This window comes from Nannospalax galili, unplaced genomic scaffold, assembly GCF_000622305.1.
Source record: "Nannospalax galili isolate Female #2095 unplaced genomic scaffold, S.galili_v1.0 scaffold236, whole genome shotgun sequence".
Classification (NCBI taxonomy): Eukaryota; Metazoa; Chordata; class Mammalia; order Rodentia; family Spalacidae; genus Nannospalax; species Nannospalax galili.
In genome coordinates, this window is record NW_008338710.1 from 873,821 (window position 1) to 891,041 (window position 17,221).

The window sequence follows — 17,221 nt, forward strand, 5'->3', positions numbered from 1 at the left end:
GTGTCAAGTTGACAACTGAAGCTATGCCACTGTGCTTAATTTATAAAATGATAAATTATTTCTAAACATTCTAGGATATAATATATATTTTTGTATATCAATAACTCAGTGAATGTGTGTGTACTGAAATTCTTATATTGTATTATGCTGAAATACCTGATAGCTCAAAACTGCCCCTTCTTCGTCCTCCTAAGTGTGTCTGTTGAAGAGTTTGATGTGAATACTTATCAGAGAATGAAACTTTACATTCTCCACCCTTCTGGCCACACAGAGTTGGCAGGCAGGGTTGTCATCCACCTTGTGGGCTGGTGGCTAGATCACTGTGGAATTAGTCCAGCAGCCAAATATCTTGTCATTTTACAATTGAGCACCCCAACTTAGTTATATTAGTATTACTGTTTATTCATTTTTCCAGAAGTGTACATGTGTGCATACTCACTTTATATGTTTGTTTTCTACTACAGATACAGGAGCAGAAAGACAGGCACTGAGAGAAAACGTGTATCCAAAACTGAGAGAATTCTGCAGAGAAAACTATGGATTGGAATTTCAGGTAACTCTAACACTAAGCTCATTTTCAATCATATCAGCTGAATAGCTACTGTTTGTTTCTTGTCACAGCTTTGGAGCTGTAGCAGAGCATTTTCAGCTCTGATTTTTTTTTATTTCTTTAAGTATGTGAAAAAGAGAAACTGAAAATTGGAAATGATTTAGCCAATTTTAAATTTATTTTTATTGAATTTTTGTGTATTTTATACAGAATATCTCAAAAAATCTTAATTATCTTTATACCTCAGTCCCCACTGGCATCCTCCCATAGCACGCCCCCCTACTGGAACCCATATACTCTGGCATCCATGTTGAGACCCAATGTGTCAAGTCCATGACCCCAGATGTTCCCCAGTGCAAGTCCATCCACTGAGGTCTAGTCAGCCTATCTAGATCCCTTGTTTTAGAAAGATCAGCTCTTCCTCACCTAGTGGTAATCAGTTGCCAATGTTTCTTCAGCTAAATTGGGGTCTGCTGTTCATTTCCCCAGTTCTATGCTGGGATTTTGTCTGAGTCTGCACGGAGTTTGTTTGTGCTGACACCATTGCCATAGAATCATATAAGCAGGGTCCCAGGAGCTTGTAGGACTCTGTTTCCATATGGTCATGTACCTCCTCCCCGGCTCTTACAGTCTTTCCACCCCCTCTTTCTCAATGGTCCCTGGGCCTTGGGTGTAGGTGTAGTTTAATGTAGGAGTCCTGTTCAAGGACCAGCAATCTGCAGTCTCTTAACCTCTACATTTTGGTCATTTGTGACCTTTTGTGTTCCTGGTCCTCTGTTGCATGAGGGATCTTCATTAGTGAGAATTGAGAGATTCATTAGTGTCATCTTCATTACCCCTGTGATTTAGTCAATTTTGGTAGGGTTTTTTTCATATTATATTTCTTGGACCCTCCCTGGTACTGACACATATTTTTCTTCAAACCATATTTATTTGCTTTTTTCATAGTCTTTATTATTACTAAAAAGATAATATTTCCAAAAGGTTGCTTTTTTGTTTAAAGCCTTTAGGTTTGAGGTATGGTGCATTAGAATGTGTTACATCTAAAATCAGTACCAGCTTTTTCGAAGTCCTTTCTTTCAGCAAGCTAGCCAGCCCTTTCCTTTCTCTAACCTGTTCATTTGTTCTCCTGTTGTGAAATGGCCTTTTCCCTCAGTATTTCAGAGTGTATCATTTCCCAAACAACTCTGTGCGTGTGTGTGTGTGTGCGTGCACACGCACGCGCACGCACGCATGCATGTTGGTCCTTCAAAGATAGTATCTATACACATTATTGCTAAATTTCATGAACCTGACAACTGGCATTTTTATGCACCATTGATTATGCCACATAATAGAAAAATACTAGCTGTATCTTGGACATCCAAAACCTAAAGTCAGTGGTTGCTGAAGCAAATAATATTATTTTATTCATAATTTTTCAGCCTCATTTACCACAGAAGTCTTAACTGTCAGGTGCTCTCAACTTCATGTTTATGTGTCAGGTGATGAATATGTAATAGGGGTTTGTGGTGCAAGAGTGCACCCTGCACCATTGTTGGTGGAAGAAAATTTCATCCTCCATTTGTTGCCTGCTGGATAAATAGTTTGTCTCAGTATACCTCGTGATATCTTCAAATGTGGTTTAGGAAATAATCGCCTCTAAATGGCTTCAGTCTCCATGCACAGTGTCAGTCAGGAGCGGGCCATTATGAAACACACACTGAATAGTTATTCATAAGTCACCATTTACTTGATAAATTGGGAGCCTAAATTAAATCCCTTGACATGACTTCAGCAGCACCAGCACCTTTTCTGAGGAATCTGTCTCTGCTGATAACGGTGTACCAATTGTTACAAACTCCCAATCTGTCAGGATTTCCAAGGACTTAGACACTCCTTAGGGACTCAATTACCAGAGGGAAAGAAAAGTTTCCAAGCATATTAATCCTGGCTTTGAGTTTGTTTCGCATCATTTCCATCAGCAGAGAGAGAAAGGTGTTGAGTATGAAGCAGTTACCATAAAACGGGATACGAACTGGGATTGGGAAAGCGGGAAGAAAAAGATAGAAAAGTGTTATTTGTAAAATAATGGTGTGGGAGAAGACTGAGCCAGCCAAAGGAAAGCTGAAGAAGGTGAGACCCACAGTAAACGGATTGCAAAGCTCACTCTAAGCAAGAGCACCAGAACCCTCAGTGAGTTGCTGGGTGGCAGTGGGCACACTCGTGAGCACAGAAGCACACATGAGCCCCACAGTGATTAAACCTGCCCATGCTGGAGCACAGCATCTAAACCAGGCATGGGCACAGAGTACATGTGAGATGGTGCTGGGAATTAAACAAGATGTGTCAAGTTGCATGGCTTCCCAACTGCTGGCTTAACAGAAGCCCAGATACAGGGCATCTGAATCTTCTACTAAAGTATCTTGTCATATATTCTTTGTGGGAAGTTATCTACCTTGAAGACAGCTTTCTTTCCTCAACTGCAGTAGAATGTGGCATCGGGGGCTTCATGAGAAGCCAGTTTATCCACAGTTCCAGATTCTGTTTTCAGTTGTGCATTGAAACAAACCTCTGCTTTCCTGACACACAAACCTACTTCCTGCCTGCTGGCCTTTGCTTCCCTGCTCTCTCCACCAGCCCTGCTTTCCTGACTGGTTCCTCCCTACTTCGCCTGCTGGACTCTGTTCTCAAGGTTGTTCTGATCTGAAGTCTCTTCCCTGTCCTCTGGCAGCCAATACATGTTTTACTTTTAGCTCTCAAGCCTTTAAGAGCATTTTCCCCCTTAAGAAATTGACTCTGGCTGTGCACAGTACCATGAATTCTCACTCCTTCCTCTTCTAGGAATACTTTCTTGCTGTTCCTTCACCCTCCACTGAAACGTCACTTCCTAGAGGCACTTCCCTTATGACCTAAATTCACCCCCACATGCTTCTGAGGGAAAGGCTCGGAATTTTACTAAGAAAGGAGAGGGTCAATGAGATGGCTCAGCAAGTAAAGACATTTGCCATCAAGCTGATCCCTGGAACCCACAGAAAGGAAGGAAAGAACTGATTCTCACAAGTTGTCCTCTGACCTCCACACACTACACGTGTGCATGTGTCATGACAGGTACACATCTACACATACATGCACAAATAAATAAAGTGTAATAAAAGAAAAGTAGCATGATATGACTTACTCTTAAGAGGTTTGCTCAGAGGTAAATAAAACGGAAAATGGAAGAAATAAGGTAGCACAAGAAACAACCATGACAGAGCCCACCGTGAGCAGCACAGTGAGACAGCAGCTGCTCAGATAAATTTCCTCACTGTCTATAAAGACTGAAGTTGTGTCCTACCCAGGTGCTCCCCATGCCCAGGCAAGTAGCTGACCATAATAGCCCATCAAATAAAGTCTTTACTAAGTTAGGTTGATAGAACACAAAGCTACATTTTTAAACAAGCCCCTGTGCCTTTTATCTATTGGGCTATTTACCAGGCTACGTTTCAGTAATTCCTCCATATTTTTCATTTAAACTAAATTATCTAATGAAAAGGCACAAGACTGATTATGTGATCCTCCATTAGTTCTGTATGTGATCTTTAGAGAGCACTTGATAGCTTAGAGGTGGAGCAATGGTAAAGGACCATCAAGCCGTCTCAATGCAAAGAACAGCCAGGGCTTTGGAGAAAGGCATGCATTTAAACCACTGGGTTATTTTGATTCACCAGTGTTTGAAACCTAGGCTACTGAAAACGGGACAGAAGTAACTCAAGGGGAATGGAGTGAGAAAAATAAAGACACACAGGGGTGAAAGCAAGTGCTGGCATCTTGTGACTCTGCAGGCCAACTGCACCTGTTCACAGCTTCCCAGTCCTTCCCACTGCTCCAAGCCTACTGTAACTCATAAATAAACTGTACCTTAACTGATCCCTTTTCCTCCTTACCCTAGATAGGTTAGAGGTCTTTGAGGAGACTCATCCTTGCTTTTTCTTTTAAGCTTCTAGAACCTGGAAACTTTCGGCATTGAATGAGACTTAGAAATGTGTCCAGCAGAACTTACCTACACAACACCACTGGTGTATACTCTGTAAATGTCATATTGTCATTTTTCCTTTGCTTAAAATTTTTCTGGTCCTTGCTGCCTATGTGATCTCTTTAACATGAACCCAGCTGTCCCTCCAGCTTCATCTCCCACTCTTTCCAATGAAAACAGTCTTTTACGGCTCCAAACATTCCTCCCTGCCCCCTACTCTCTGAACTCACATTAATATGTTCACACCTTCAGGTCCACTGAGCCAAACATGAATCTAGTTATTAGCAGGACCTCTGAAGGAGGTGCTTAACTGAGCACTGAGGGCAGCTCCACTTTAAAGGTGGGGTTCATGAGAATCCAGTCTCTCCATTTCGGATAACTTATGAAAGGTGCTGCGCAGGTCACCTTCATTAGTGAGCTGAACCATTTATCTTTCTTTACTTCTGTAGCTAAAGCTCATAAGGCACTGTTTTTATCATCTCTGCCACCCAATAAATCCCAAAGACCTGACAGCTTTACCCTCCATAAACAGTTCTCCAAACTGAGTCCTTCATTCGTCTACCTTGTTGTTACCTAACTGTTGCCATAACTACCACATTTGCCTTCTCTCCTCCATCTATCTACCCACCTTACCCACTTAATCCACACTCCAAAGTTACCACAGTGGCATTTCTGAAAATCTCACTCTTTAATCTACAAGATACACTGTAAACATGATGTTTAAGGTTCTCTTTTCTACCCTGCCTACCGCTGAGGTTCTATCAGTCAGCCTTCCCTACTGGCAGCCTCTCCAGGCCTTTGTGAACTACATTCAATGCCCCAAATATGTTCATTCTTTTTCCTGAGTCTTCACGCCTTCTGAATGCATGCTTTTAAGTTGCACCCTAGGCAAATGAGTAAAATAATATGTATTGATTGTGTGCGTATGTGTGTGTGTGTGTGCGTGTGTGTGTGTGTTGTGCACATGTATGGAGAGTGGGTAATGTGGAGGCAAAGGAGGACATCAGCTGTCTTCTATTCCTCTCCACTTTCAGTTTGAGACAGGGTTGCTCATCATTTCAGCTAGGCTGGCTGGCTAGCAAACTCCCAGGATCTGCCTGCCTGTCCCCAGTGCTGAGGTTATAGGCACACCTGACCATGGGTGTTAGGAATTTGAACTCAAGTTCTGTTGATTTCACAGCAAGGTCTATTACCTACTGAATCATCTCCCCAGCCCAATATTCATTCTTGAAACAGAAAAAGCTTACTTTGAGATTGAATAGTGCCTTATTCCTGATCTTCATAACATGTCATGTGTAAAACTCTAATCACTTTTAAAAAATATTTTTATTGATTGGAGAATTTCATACACTGTATATTGTTCTTATTCAGGCCCCTTCCCCTCTCCACCCCCACCTTATTACCCCCCCACTTCATGTCCTGTATTATAATTTGTCCTTTTTTCTTTTTTATTTTTATTTTATGTGTATGAGTGTTTTGCCTGCATGTTTATACGTGAACTCATGTCATGCAAAGCCAGCAAAAGCCAGAAGAGGGCATCAGATCCCCTGGAACTAGAGTTACAGACAGTTGTTAGCCACCATGTGGGTGCTGGGAATCAAACCAGGGTCCTCTAGAAAACAGTGAGTGTTCTTAACCACAGAGCCATCTCTCCAGCCCCTATTGGTCTATCCAGTCTAATCTGTGTTTCCTAAATGCTCTCAGGTATGGACCTACCCCTTGGAGTCTGGTCAACTTACCAGGCATCACACCAGTAAGGAAAACTGGCTCTCCCTCTCCCAGTATCTATCAGTTGCCAATAGCTCCTCTGCTAGAACTGGGGCTTCCTTCTCTCCTCTACCACCCTTGCTGGGTTCTTGACTGACTTGGGTTTGCACAAGCATGTGCATGCTATTGTAACTGCTGTGGGTTCATATGTGCAACTACCCTGTGGCATCCAGACAACATGGTTTCCTTGCATTCATCTACCACCTCTGGATCTTAAAATCTTTCTGCCCCATCTTTCATAATGATTTCTGAGCCTTGGGAGGAGACAGTATGGATTTAATGTCTCTCCTCTATCAACTGGGCATTCTCAGAAGTCGACAACCGTGTTATTATATCTGTATATTATCAACATCTCTTAATATCTGGCTCAGAGTAGATGTAGTCAATGCTGGTTGATTGACCTGAATGTAATGAGTAAGACATGAGAAACTGAGACTTGATACAAGTGTCATGCGTAAGAAATAGGAATCATAAATGCAAGTCATACTGTAATTTTAAGTTTTCTACTAATAACATTTTTAAAAGGAAACAAGTAAAATGCATTTAATATTACATGTAATCTAATATATCTAAAACATGTAGTCAATATGAAAAGGATTCATGAGGCATTTTACATGCTGCTTTCATTCTGAGTTTCAAACCCTAGTGTATAGTTTACACTGACAACATATCCTGGCATGACCTGGTCTCATTTTGGGTGCTGGACAGTTGCATGTGGACAGTGGGTCCCAGGCTGGACAGTGCAGCTCTACATAGCAGTGAAGGCCTGGTGGGATCATCCTGACAAGAGGGAGCCAGGCTGCTCGGTGACAGGCTTCCAGCTCACAGCAACAAAGATGGCAACTACATGAGTGACAATTGGAATAAAAGTCATTTGTACATGTAAAGTGTCCAAAAAATCACTAAGGAAATAATTTTTCACCAGCCAAAATAGTAACTTATATATTTTTTTAATTATTTGGAAGGCATTGTATTGATGAATGTGTAATCTGAAGTGGTTGATATAATTAATACAACTTTCAAAAGCACAGTTTTTTTAATTTTATGTATATGCATGTATTGCCTGCATGTAGGTAAGTGCACCTGTGTTGTGCAATGCCCACAGAGGTCAGATGAGGCCATCAGATCCCCTGGGACTGGAGTTACAGATAGTTGTTAGCTGTCATGTGGGTGCTGGGATTCGAACCCGGGTCTTCTGCAAGAACAATTAGTGTTCTTAACCTCTGAGCCATCTCTCCAGCTGCAAAAGCACAGTTTAATCATGACTCAATGGCACAGAAAGTAAGGCAGGAAGACTGAACCTTAACAAGTCATTGGCTTACAGGGTTAGTACCTGAAATGATCTGAAATCAAGAACGGTACCTGATGGAAACTGTAGACCTTATTATTTCTTCATCTTAAATGTCTCATGGGTGCCATTTGCCACCTTTTGCACTTTTGAAAAATAATCAAAGGTGATTTCCCCCTCAAGCCATTAGATGTGAGGACTTGGTCTCCCAATGAGAGTTTCTCCTGTGTGCTGGTCCCAGCCCTTCCCCTTCACTCTGCCAGGCCAGCTGGTTTCCCAGGCATGGTGGGAAATGAGAGAGAGAAACCAGCTCCTGTCAGCAGGGAGAACATACCCCCTCTACCTGCTTTCTGGCTCAGGGTGACATTGTGCTAACTCTCAAAGGCACAAATGGGATAGATGCTAATTCCAGGTAAAGGTCCATCTCCAGGTTGCCTCTGGCAGCACAGGCCTGACCTATCCTCTTGGTATCCTTCCTTCCTTAACCAGTAGTTGGAATCTTGTCTCCTAAAGACAGTGTCTCCATTGAGTTGTTCCTTTCTCAGTGTCTGCAGCAACCTCCCTTCCATGTTGCATGGGGAAAACTGTGTGGAATGTTAATATGTTCAAAACAAAACTCATCTTTCTTCCTCTTTTCCAGGTTCCCAATGGCTACATTGCCCCGTCTTGAGCACATTAAACTCCTGGCTCATAGTCAGTCCATTCTTTGGCCTTTCTGGCCTAGCTCCAAGCTGCTGCTCTCTTTGACTCATCTGCTGCAGTGCTTCCCAGCAGCTCACCTTTTCTTTCCACTTCACAGGTCTCAGCTCTTGCCTGGGCTTGAAAGTCTGAGCAACTTTTTCTGATCTCTCCCTGCCTTTTCCATTGTGTCTAGACTGTACCCAGATGCTCAGATAATCTTCTTTGAAACAGTACTTACCAGATTTTATTGATTCTCAGATGTAAGTCTTTGCATACTTTTTACATCCAAAATTAGGATTCAAGATACAAATGAATGCTGTGGCATCCTGGAACTGGCAGCACATTTCCTTGTTATTGACACATGTAATATTGGGGCAGCCTACACACATGCTATAATACAATGCAGCATGTTACATCATTGGCAAAGTACAGTAGCAACAGCATGGATGTTTTCTGTTATACATACTAATGTTCAAATCCAGAATCTGTCACACTGGGCACACTGCTAGCTCTCTGTGATGTGGTGATGAGTCCTGGGCAACACGAGTCAGTGCTACCTTCCAGCGTTATTATGAGAATGAAGTGAAAGAAGACAGAGTGTCTGACCCGTGGCTGCCTCTCAAGCAATGCTAACTTCCTCATCTTTCACCTTTAGAATTCCTCCTCATGAGGAACCGAGTATAGGGAAAGGAGATGCATTACTCTCTTGGCTTTCTGAGTATCACAGAAGATCTCCAATCTAGTCATTCCAAGGCATCTGTCTCAAGGGGTGTTAAGTGTCTGGTGCAGAAGGAATATGGATGGGGAGAATATTCCAGAAATATTTATTGTTGTTACATATAAGAGGGCATGAGGGAGGAAAACAAAACTGCCAACTCAGATGTTGACATCTCCGCTACTGTAACAAAACACCTGAGACCAATTTATAAAAGAAATTTTGTTTCTTCACCTACGTATGGTCTAGAAAAAAGCCAAAGTCAAGGGGGCAGATTTGGCTCCTGGTGAGAGCACAGCTCTGCTTCCAACATGGTGCTCTGAGCACTGCTTCCTCCGGCACAGCTCTGCTTCCAACATGGTGCTCTGAGCACTGCTTCCTCCGGGGAGGGAGAACATTGTCCTCACATGATGCATGGCAAAGGGCACAAAGGGAAACTTCCTTTTGCCAGTCCCCTTTTAAAACATTAATTTCTTCATGGCAGTGTAGACCTCATGACCTACACACCTCTCAAAAGCCTACCTCCCAACACTGTCACATTGGAACTTGTTTCTAATACACAAACTTAGACCATAGCATTGGGATTAAGAGGACATTTATTTGAATTCTTCTAATCACTTCTTTAGCAAGTTGGCCAGTCCCACAGAATTCTGCCTCTGGAAACCTAATTTGTAGAGAAAAAGATGAAGCTTGTTTTAATAAGAAGGCAGAGCCAGGAATTAAACCGCACGATCTCTAAAAGGATGGGAGGAGATGAGGGACAGAGTTCAGCAGACTTGATTTCAAATTTCCTTTCCGAAAACTTTGATTCAGAAGAGGAGAGGTTAGGGTTAGAAAAGTGAAAGAAAACAGACAAAAACAAAGGAAAGCTTGCTCTGCTCCCTACAAAAGACTAGAAAGATCACCTCAGAACACCCTATCCCACAACCAAGAGGAGCACACCAACATCTTGGGCAGAGCAACAGGAGACTGTAAGGTCAAGTTCTCCCAAGCTGCCTTCAGTCTCCAAATGCTGAGAGGTTCTTCATCAAAGGCAGTGAAGGTGGGGCTGGTCAGCTGCAGAACACCAGCCTCTGCTATGCTGACAGGAAAAGGTCAGTTCCAGGTCACTGCCCCAAACACAGCCCTGACTGTCAGGAGACAGGCAGCACTTGACATCCACTGTGGGTGTGCTCAAGAACTCCCAGTTTTCCCCATAAGATATGAAGTTGCCTGGATGTCATGTTAGTGAAGAATTTGAAAGCCCATACATGGCATAAAAGTTCCGTGAAAATACCATGCTGAACTAAAGTTTAAACCAGACAGAACTAAAATCTCTCTTCATCCTGTTAAGCAGAGGATGGAGATTTGGGCAGGAAGCCCAAGCTAATTTCACACAGAATAATGAAACTACACTGTCTATACACATCAAAGTTGTAGGCGATGTTGAATTTTGCGAACGCATGATTAGATTGGCCATGCCAATGTTTACTGAACTGAGCATCAATCAGTCACTCTGGAGGCCCATCATTGGTGGTACCTACTGCTTTTCTTCTATGGTTTCTAAATTCTCTTACCAAAGCCCTCCATCAAGCCAGTCTTTTCTGAATGTGTATTTCTTTTTTCTTTATCCCCAGTTATCTTTTTTTGAAAATGTTGTGCATGTATACAATGTATCTTGGTCATATCCATCCCCCACTCCCTGCTTCAAGCTCCTCCTCCCACTTTATATCATATCGCCCATCTCCTTCCCAAATTGATCTCTTTTTCTTTATGATCCACTAAGTCCAATTAGTTTCCCATGTGTGCATGTGTGTGGAATCATCCATTGAGGCATGGGCAATCTTCCAATGGCCAACCCTCCACAAAGAAAAGTGACTGTCCCATAAACTGCCATCAGTTGCTCAGCCAGAAGTAAGGCATTGAGAGCCCCTCCCACTTCCATGCTGGCATTTTTAACTCCCTGGAGACCTTATGGACATCTTGTGTAGGTAATCACAGCTCCTGTGAGTTCCTGCATCTAACAGTTATTTCATATCCAGAGCCAACCTTTCACAATACTCCTTCCCATCCTTTGACCCTTATATTCTTTCTGTCCACTCTTCTGCAATGTTCCCTGAGCCTAGTGGTCAGGGAGGTTGATAAAGATGTTCCATTTATGAGTGAGCACTCTCAGTGCCTTAATCTCAGCATTTTGAACAGTTATGAGTCTCTGCCTTAACTTCTACCCACTGCAACGAGAAGCTTTTCTGGCCAAAGTTGAAAGACCCACAAATCATATATATATGACTATAAACAAACATAACTATTTATATGGGGGGTTGATAAAATGACCATTTAGCAAAACAATATCAATAGGTTCTCCTCTAGGGTCTATAGTTTCCCATCTATGGGTTTTGAGCATGTTTGCAGTACAGGCATGAATTTCTTCCTGTAGAGCAGACCTCAAGTTTAATCAAGAGAGCAATTGGTTACTCCCATAAACAGTCTTGCCACTACTGCTCCAGTGGGCACATTTTACCAGGACAGCTGGTATTACAACATGCAGAGTCCAATGCTGGGTAAAAATCCATTGATGTATTTTCTCTCCTAGTAGCCTGCATAGCACTTTCCAGCAGTATGAAAGTTAGCCAGCAGGAAGAGAATTTCCTGGTCAGTTCAAGATTGATTTCTCTATGTACTGCAACTGAAATGTATGGTGTCTTCAGCAATAGGGTCTTACTTTCTAGTTATGGTGGGCAACCAAGAGCAATGGCAGCGCCCTGCATTGTTTCTAGGTCTTCTCTAACGAATAACTCATAGAAAGCTAACCTGTGCCTGGCACTGAGATTTTCATTTAATAATCCATTTCTTCAGGGAATAGCATTGTTCGCCCATGAAGGACACCTCTGTTCAAACTCCTCTTCTTCTTTAAATTATGCTTTAATTAGTTATGAATTAGTGGGGTTTCATAAGGCTTCTTCATCCATCATTAATTTTGGTTAATCTATCCCTGGTTTCCCCCACCTTTCTGCTCCCATCCCCACTTAAACCTTTAGCTCCTAGTATCAACCACCCTTGCTCTTTTATATATCATGTGTGCTCTACTATCCCATTTTATTATGTTTTTACTTTGGTTGAAAGATCATGGATTCCCAAGTAGTTTCTTCGTTTTGATTAACCCTTCACCCCTACCACTACCACCAACTGTCTGTCTGCTCAGGAATCTCAAAATACTTTTTGTCCTCTGAGTTACCAAAGCACCTTACTGGCTTAGTAATTGACACAATTTGTTATGCTACCCTTGGTTTTCCCTGCACCTTGTCACCTAATCACTTTTTTCTATTATCTATTTGTCTAATGGAAGCTTCTGTCTACAAAGAAATGCAAAGCTCTTCACTGAATCACATCAGTTCACTCCGGCCAGGGCTCTAATCTGTTTAGTCACTTTACATTTCAGTGCTGTCTATCAAAGCCTGTGCAGGTCTTACCAAATTGATCTTCTCTGGGAGTATTGTAAATATGTTATATCATCCATCTCCCATCACTGTGAGTGAGCCAGCTTATTAAAGGGAAGATAAGTAGAGGTGACAACATGCACAGGGGAAGGAAAGTATGTGTATACGACCTTCATTGTCTCTATCATAAATACTAGCGCGCAATCTCTGCAGCATGGAGTTGCTCCTCTAGAAACCTCAGGCTTGACTTCCCACAACAATGTTATTCTTTGTCATTTAGTTTATACTTGTAGGTGATCTTCTTAATATTTCTCCTCAATATAGCATGGTGACATTGTGGGGAGATTCAGAGTTTACTAGAGCAGTTATACTTTGCTGAGCATTAATTTATGCTAAATCATGACTCTTATTACCCCCAACAGTGGAAATAACCCAAGACAATGTGTCCTTCAATAAGCAGAATGAGAAATAGTCCCCAAATTTCTAGTGATATTTGGCTCAGTGGAATATACTTACTACAAAGCCTTCTGTAAATCCTGAACACAGGAGAGTAATGGTTTCCATTCTTATTTTTCCAATTTTTACAGGCAGGAAAGAACATTTTAACAAGGGTTCATCTAAAAAGTTGCTTTTTCAGTAATTAGATAAGAGACCCCTGAGATGTAGTTTAACTCCTGTTTGTTTACCTACAAAGTAAAGCATTTTTTCTGCCTGCCCTTTACATCCTTCTAACTCCCAAAGGCAGGATACATCACATTTTTGTCTTTGCAGCTCTGTCCTGTCTCTGATGAAGAGTCTCCTATGTACCTTCCCTTTATGGCCAAACGTGTCTATCAGCATATCATATCCTCAGTAATATCTACTCTCAGTCTCCAGGGACAGACTTAGATGTGTTTGGTCCCCAGAGTTCTATCCACACATCCCAAAATATTTATTGTGATGATTAATATTGTCAACTTGATGGGATCTAAAATTATCTAGGAGACAAAGCCCTAGGCATGTCTGTGAAGGATTACCTAGATTGTTAACTGAGGTGGGAAGACACCCCTTAACTACAGATGGCACCATTCTGTGAGCTGGAGCCCTGGACTGGATAAAACGCAGAAAGCCGGTAGAGCACCAGCACTTATCTCTCTACTTCCTGCCTATGCATGCAATGTGACCAGCTGCCTCAAGCCCCTGCCACCATGACTTTTCCTGCCATAATGGACTTCCCCTTGAACTATAAGCCAAGATAAGCCCTTCATTCCTTAAATTGCTTTAGTCAGATATTTTATCACAGTAGCAAGACAAATAACTTGAGCCTGTAATTGAGCCCTCACTCTGCCTCTGGCAGTATGAGTGTAGCAGGTGTCATGCCACGTGTTGAACAGTCTTGTCCTGATGGAACTCCCAGCCTCACAGGGCATGTAGTCAGGAGTCAGCAATGACTGGTGTGATGCTTGCTGTCAAGGAGATGGAGGTACTCTGGTACCACACATCATGGGGGAGGAGACCCGTGCTCATTTGGTCTAGAACCATCAGAAAGACAGGTAGAGGAAGGTGGCCAGAGAGAAAAATACTCCAGGAAGAATAAACACATTTCCTGCAAATTTGGAGACCATTAAAATTATGTAGAATTTATTAGCGACAAGGGCCCTATCCTATGTTTGTGTGTTAATGTGTTTAATTCTTGCTGTGACCTAGGACATAAATTTCATCTTCCTCATTTCATTGGGTGAAGAAACTTAGAAAAAGTGGGCATAGAAAACTGATGATCTTCTACAATAAGAAGCAAAGTCAGAATTTGAACCAGCGAGGCAGCTTAACACCAGTGTCCATGTTCTCTCTCACTGTGCTGAACAATCTCTCACATCCTCACATGGATAGAGACATATATTTATGTTCACATATGCATATAACACATAAGTATACATAGAAGGGTTTACAAAATAACGTTAAGAGCCCAGGTTCAAATCCCTTTTCCACTTCTTGGTACCTCTGTGACCGTATGCAAGTTTCTTGACTTCTCTATGCTTCAGCTTTTCATCTGTAAAGCAGGAAGTTGTTGGTGGTGACTAGAAGTTATTTTGGTTAGCGCTCTATCAACTTATGGTCACCAGCTGCTGAAGGTTTGTAAGCTTGTAGAACCTTCAGGAAGTAGGGTTTAGCTGATAAACATGTGACACTAGGGACAGACTTCAGGGTTATAGTTTGGCTCCCTTCAGTTCCCTCTCTCTGATTCCTGGTTGGTACCACGTAAGAAGCCTCTGCAAGCTCTTACAGCTGTGGACTGACACAGGCCAGCTGCATGTGTTCCCCATGATGGCTTGCATCCCCCAGCCTGTGAGCCAAAATAAACCTCCCCCCACCCTCTTTGTTTCTGTCAGATATTCTGTGACAAGAAAAACAGCCAACCAACCAGCTGAGTAAAAAGAAATCTTAACCACAGCAATTTGACTTTCATTTTTAAAGAACCCCTCTACCTGGGATGTTGCTAGTGGGTTAGAGGGAGCAAGAATGCAGGCAAGGAGGTAACTGTGGGGGCTGCAGTGGTAGTACGGGTACTTTTATACCCCTGTGGGGACTGTAGAAATCCCAGTGGTAGGCAGGAACACAGACAAATTGGGATTCTTCACTTGGGCACATTGTTTGTGGTCTGCTGTCCTGCCACTGAGGGAAGCTGGCACCTGCCTACAGTCTGGTTAAAGCTCATTATGCAGTGAGCTTTGCCAGCTCAGAGCCAGCATAGGTGCTCAGCAGCTCCTGTCTTCCTGCTGCATCTTTGACCCCAGAAACTATCAGTCTCTCCTCTCTGTTTCCAGATGTATTCAGCTCTGACAGTCACAGCTTCATATGAGTTCTTACCACACAGACTCGTTAAAGGTGTTCAGAGGCTCTACCTCTCAGGGCGTGAATGCTCAATATCTTCACCGGGTTTGGGGTGAGGCAGCCTCTGACTTCATAAACTCTTTCCTTCTAGTGGTTATAGACACAGCCAGTGGTCGTAGTGGGCTTGATTTAAACATGCCTTTTTTTTTTTAGAGTTATCAATTTTGGTCATCCAACATATAACCGTTAGTCATTTATCACATGACCAGGAACATAATTGTAGATGATAAAAAGTGAACATTCACAATAGTCCTCATAAAAGTGAGTCATTGATGATAAGAATGTGACCCAGTCATTTCTAGTATCTCATTAAAACCCAGTCTGAATTTCAAAATTTGGCTTACTTTCTTCTGTGAGATAAATATTCTGGAAATGGGACAGAAATCCTAAAACAAGTTCCAAAGAATGCTGTCTCCCCCATTGTGACCTTAGAAAGCTCTGTCTTAACATAATAATATTGATACTGTTCAAAATTTTCTTAACCTGTTTTGTGTTTTTAGCAGTGGCAAACGTTAATCCTTTTAAGAGTAGATATTATTATTTTAATGTATATTTTATTGAACTTTTGTGCATTTGTTATTATTCTTGAAAAGCAGAAGTTGCTCAGGAATTAAGGTCAGCAATCAATAAGTGGGGCCTCATTAAACTAAAAAGCTTCTGTACAACAAAAGAAACAATCAAAAAAGCAAAGAGAAAACCCACAGAATGGGAAAAAATCTTCACCAGTGACACATCTGACAGAGGTTTAACATCCAGAACATGAATATATAAAGAACTCAAAAAACAAAGAATCAAGAAGCCCAATGACCCAATTAAAAGATGGACTAAAGATCTAAACAGAGAGTTCTCAAAGGAAGAAATAAAGATGGCTAAGAAACATCTCACAAAGTGTTCAACATTGTTAGTAATTAGAGAAATGCAAATTAAAACCACCCTAAGGTATCACCTTACCCCAATCAGACTGGCTAGTACCAAGAAATCAATGATACCAAATGCTGGAGAGGATTTGGAGAAAGAGGAACACTCATTCGCTGCTGGTGAGATTGCAAACTCGTGGAGCCTCTATGGAAAACAGTGTGGAGAACTCTCAAAAAACTAAAAATGAACCTCCCATATGACCCGGTTATACCACTCCTTGGCATATACCCAAAGGACTCATCCTAATGTAGAGACACTTGTACATCCATGTTTGTTGCTGCTCTTTTCACAATAGCTAAGAGATGGAAGCAACCTAAGTGTCCCTCAACTGATGAGTGGTTAACAAAAATGTGGTGTATTTACACAATAGAGTCCTATTCAGCAGTAAAGAAAGATGAAATAATGAAATTTGCAGATAAATGGATGGATCTAGAAACTGTTACACTAAGTGAAGTAACACAGAAAAATAAACAACGTATGTTCTCCCTCATATGTGGCCCCTAGCACCAAATTCGTTTAAATTCCAGGTCCTCTTAATAAGATGATGCTATACAGCAGTCCCTTCTGCATGAAATAACTACCATCATCACAACTTCAGCTGAGCCTGATCGCTAAACATAGTCACAATTGGGCTTGTTGAAGGTTGTGCTCATTCATTAAAGGAGTGCTAAGCAGGGTCACTGGACCCTCACCTGAGTATCCAGCCACTCTTCCCAGCCAACTAGTCCAGCCTTGGAAGACAAAAGAAAAATGAGGAAGAACCCAATAGAGGGATGCTTTTGGAAGCCCTTGTCAAGAAACTCCAATGGATTCTCATATGAACATTTGAAAATTACCCTGTTCTGACTTTTTTCTAGTTCCCTGTCTAGAACTTGAAATGCTAATTACTCTTGCCTTTACTTCTCTTTCATATCGCCTATTCATGATTCAAGGACTTTCTTTTCCCCTTAGGGATAAGAGTTATGCAATTTGAGAGTCTTCTAGATAGACCCACTGAAGGGGTACTCCAACTGCCTCA

The 17,221-nt window shown here is 41.9% G+C and overlaps 1 protein-coding gene across 1 annotated transcript in view; it reads left to right on the forward strand.

Moving 5' to 3' along the window:
- Nwd2 (NACHT and WD repeat domain containing 2) overlaps window positions 1-17,221 on the forward strand; it is a 175,224-nt gene that overhangs the window by 73,917 nt on the left and 84,086 nt on the right. The window contains exon 2 of the mRNA XM_008833218.2: window positions 465-553. Within this exon, the coding sequence (XP_008831440.1) occupies window positions 465-553 (89 nt within the window). The remainder of the gene's footprint in view (window positions 1-464; window positions 554-17,221) is intronic.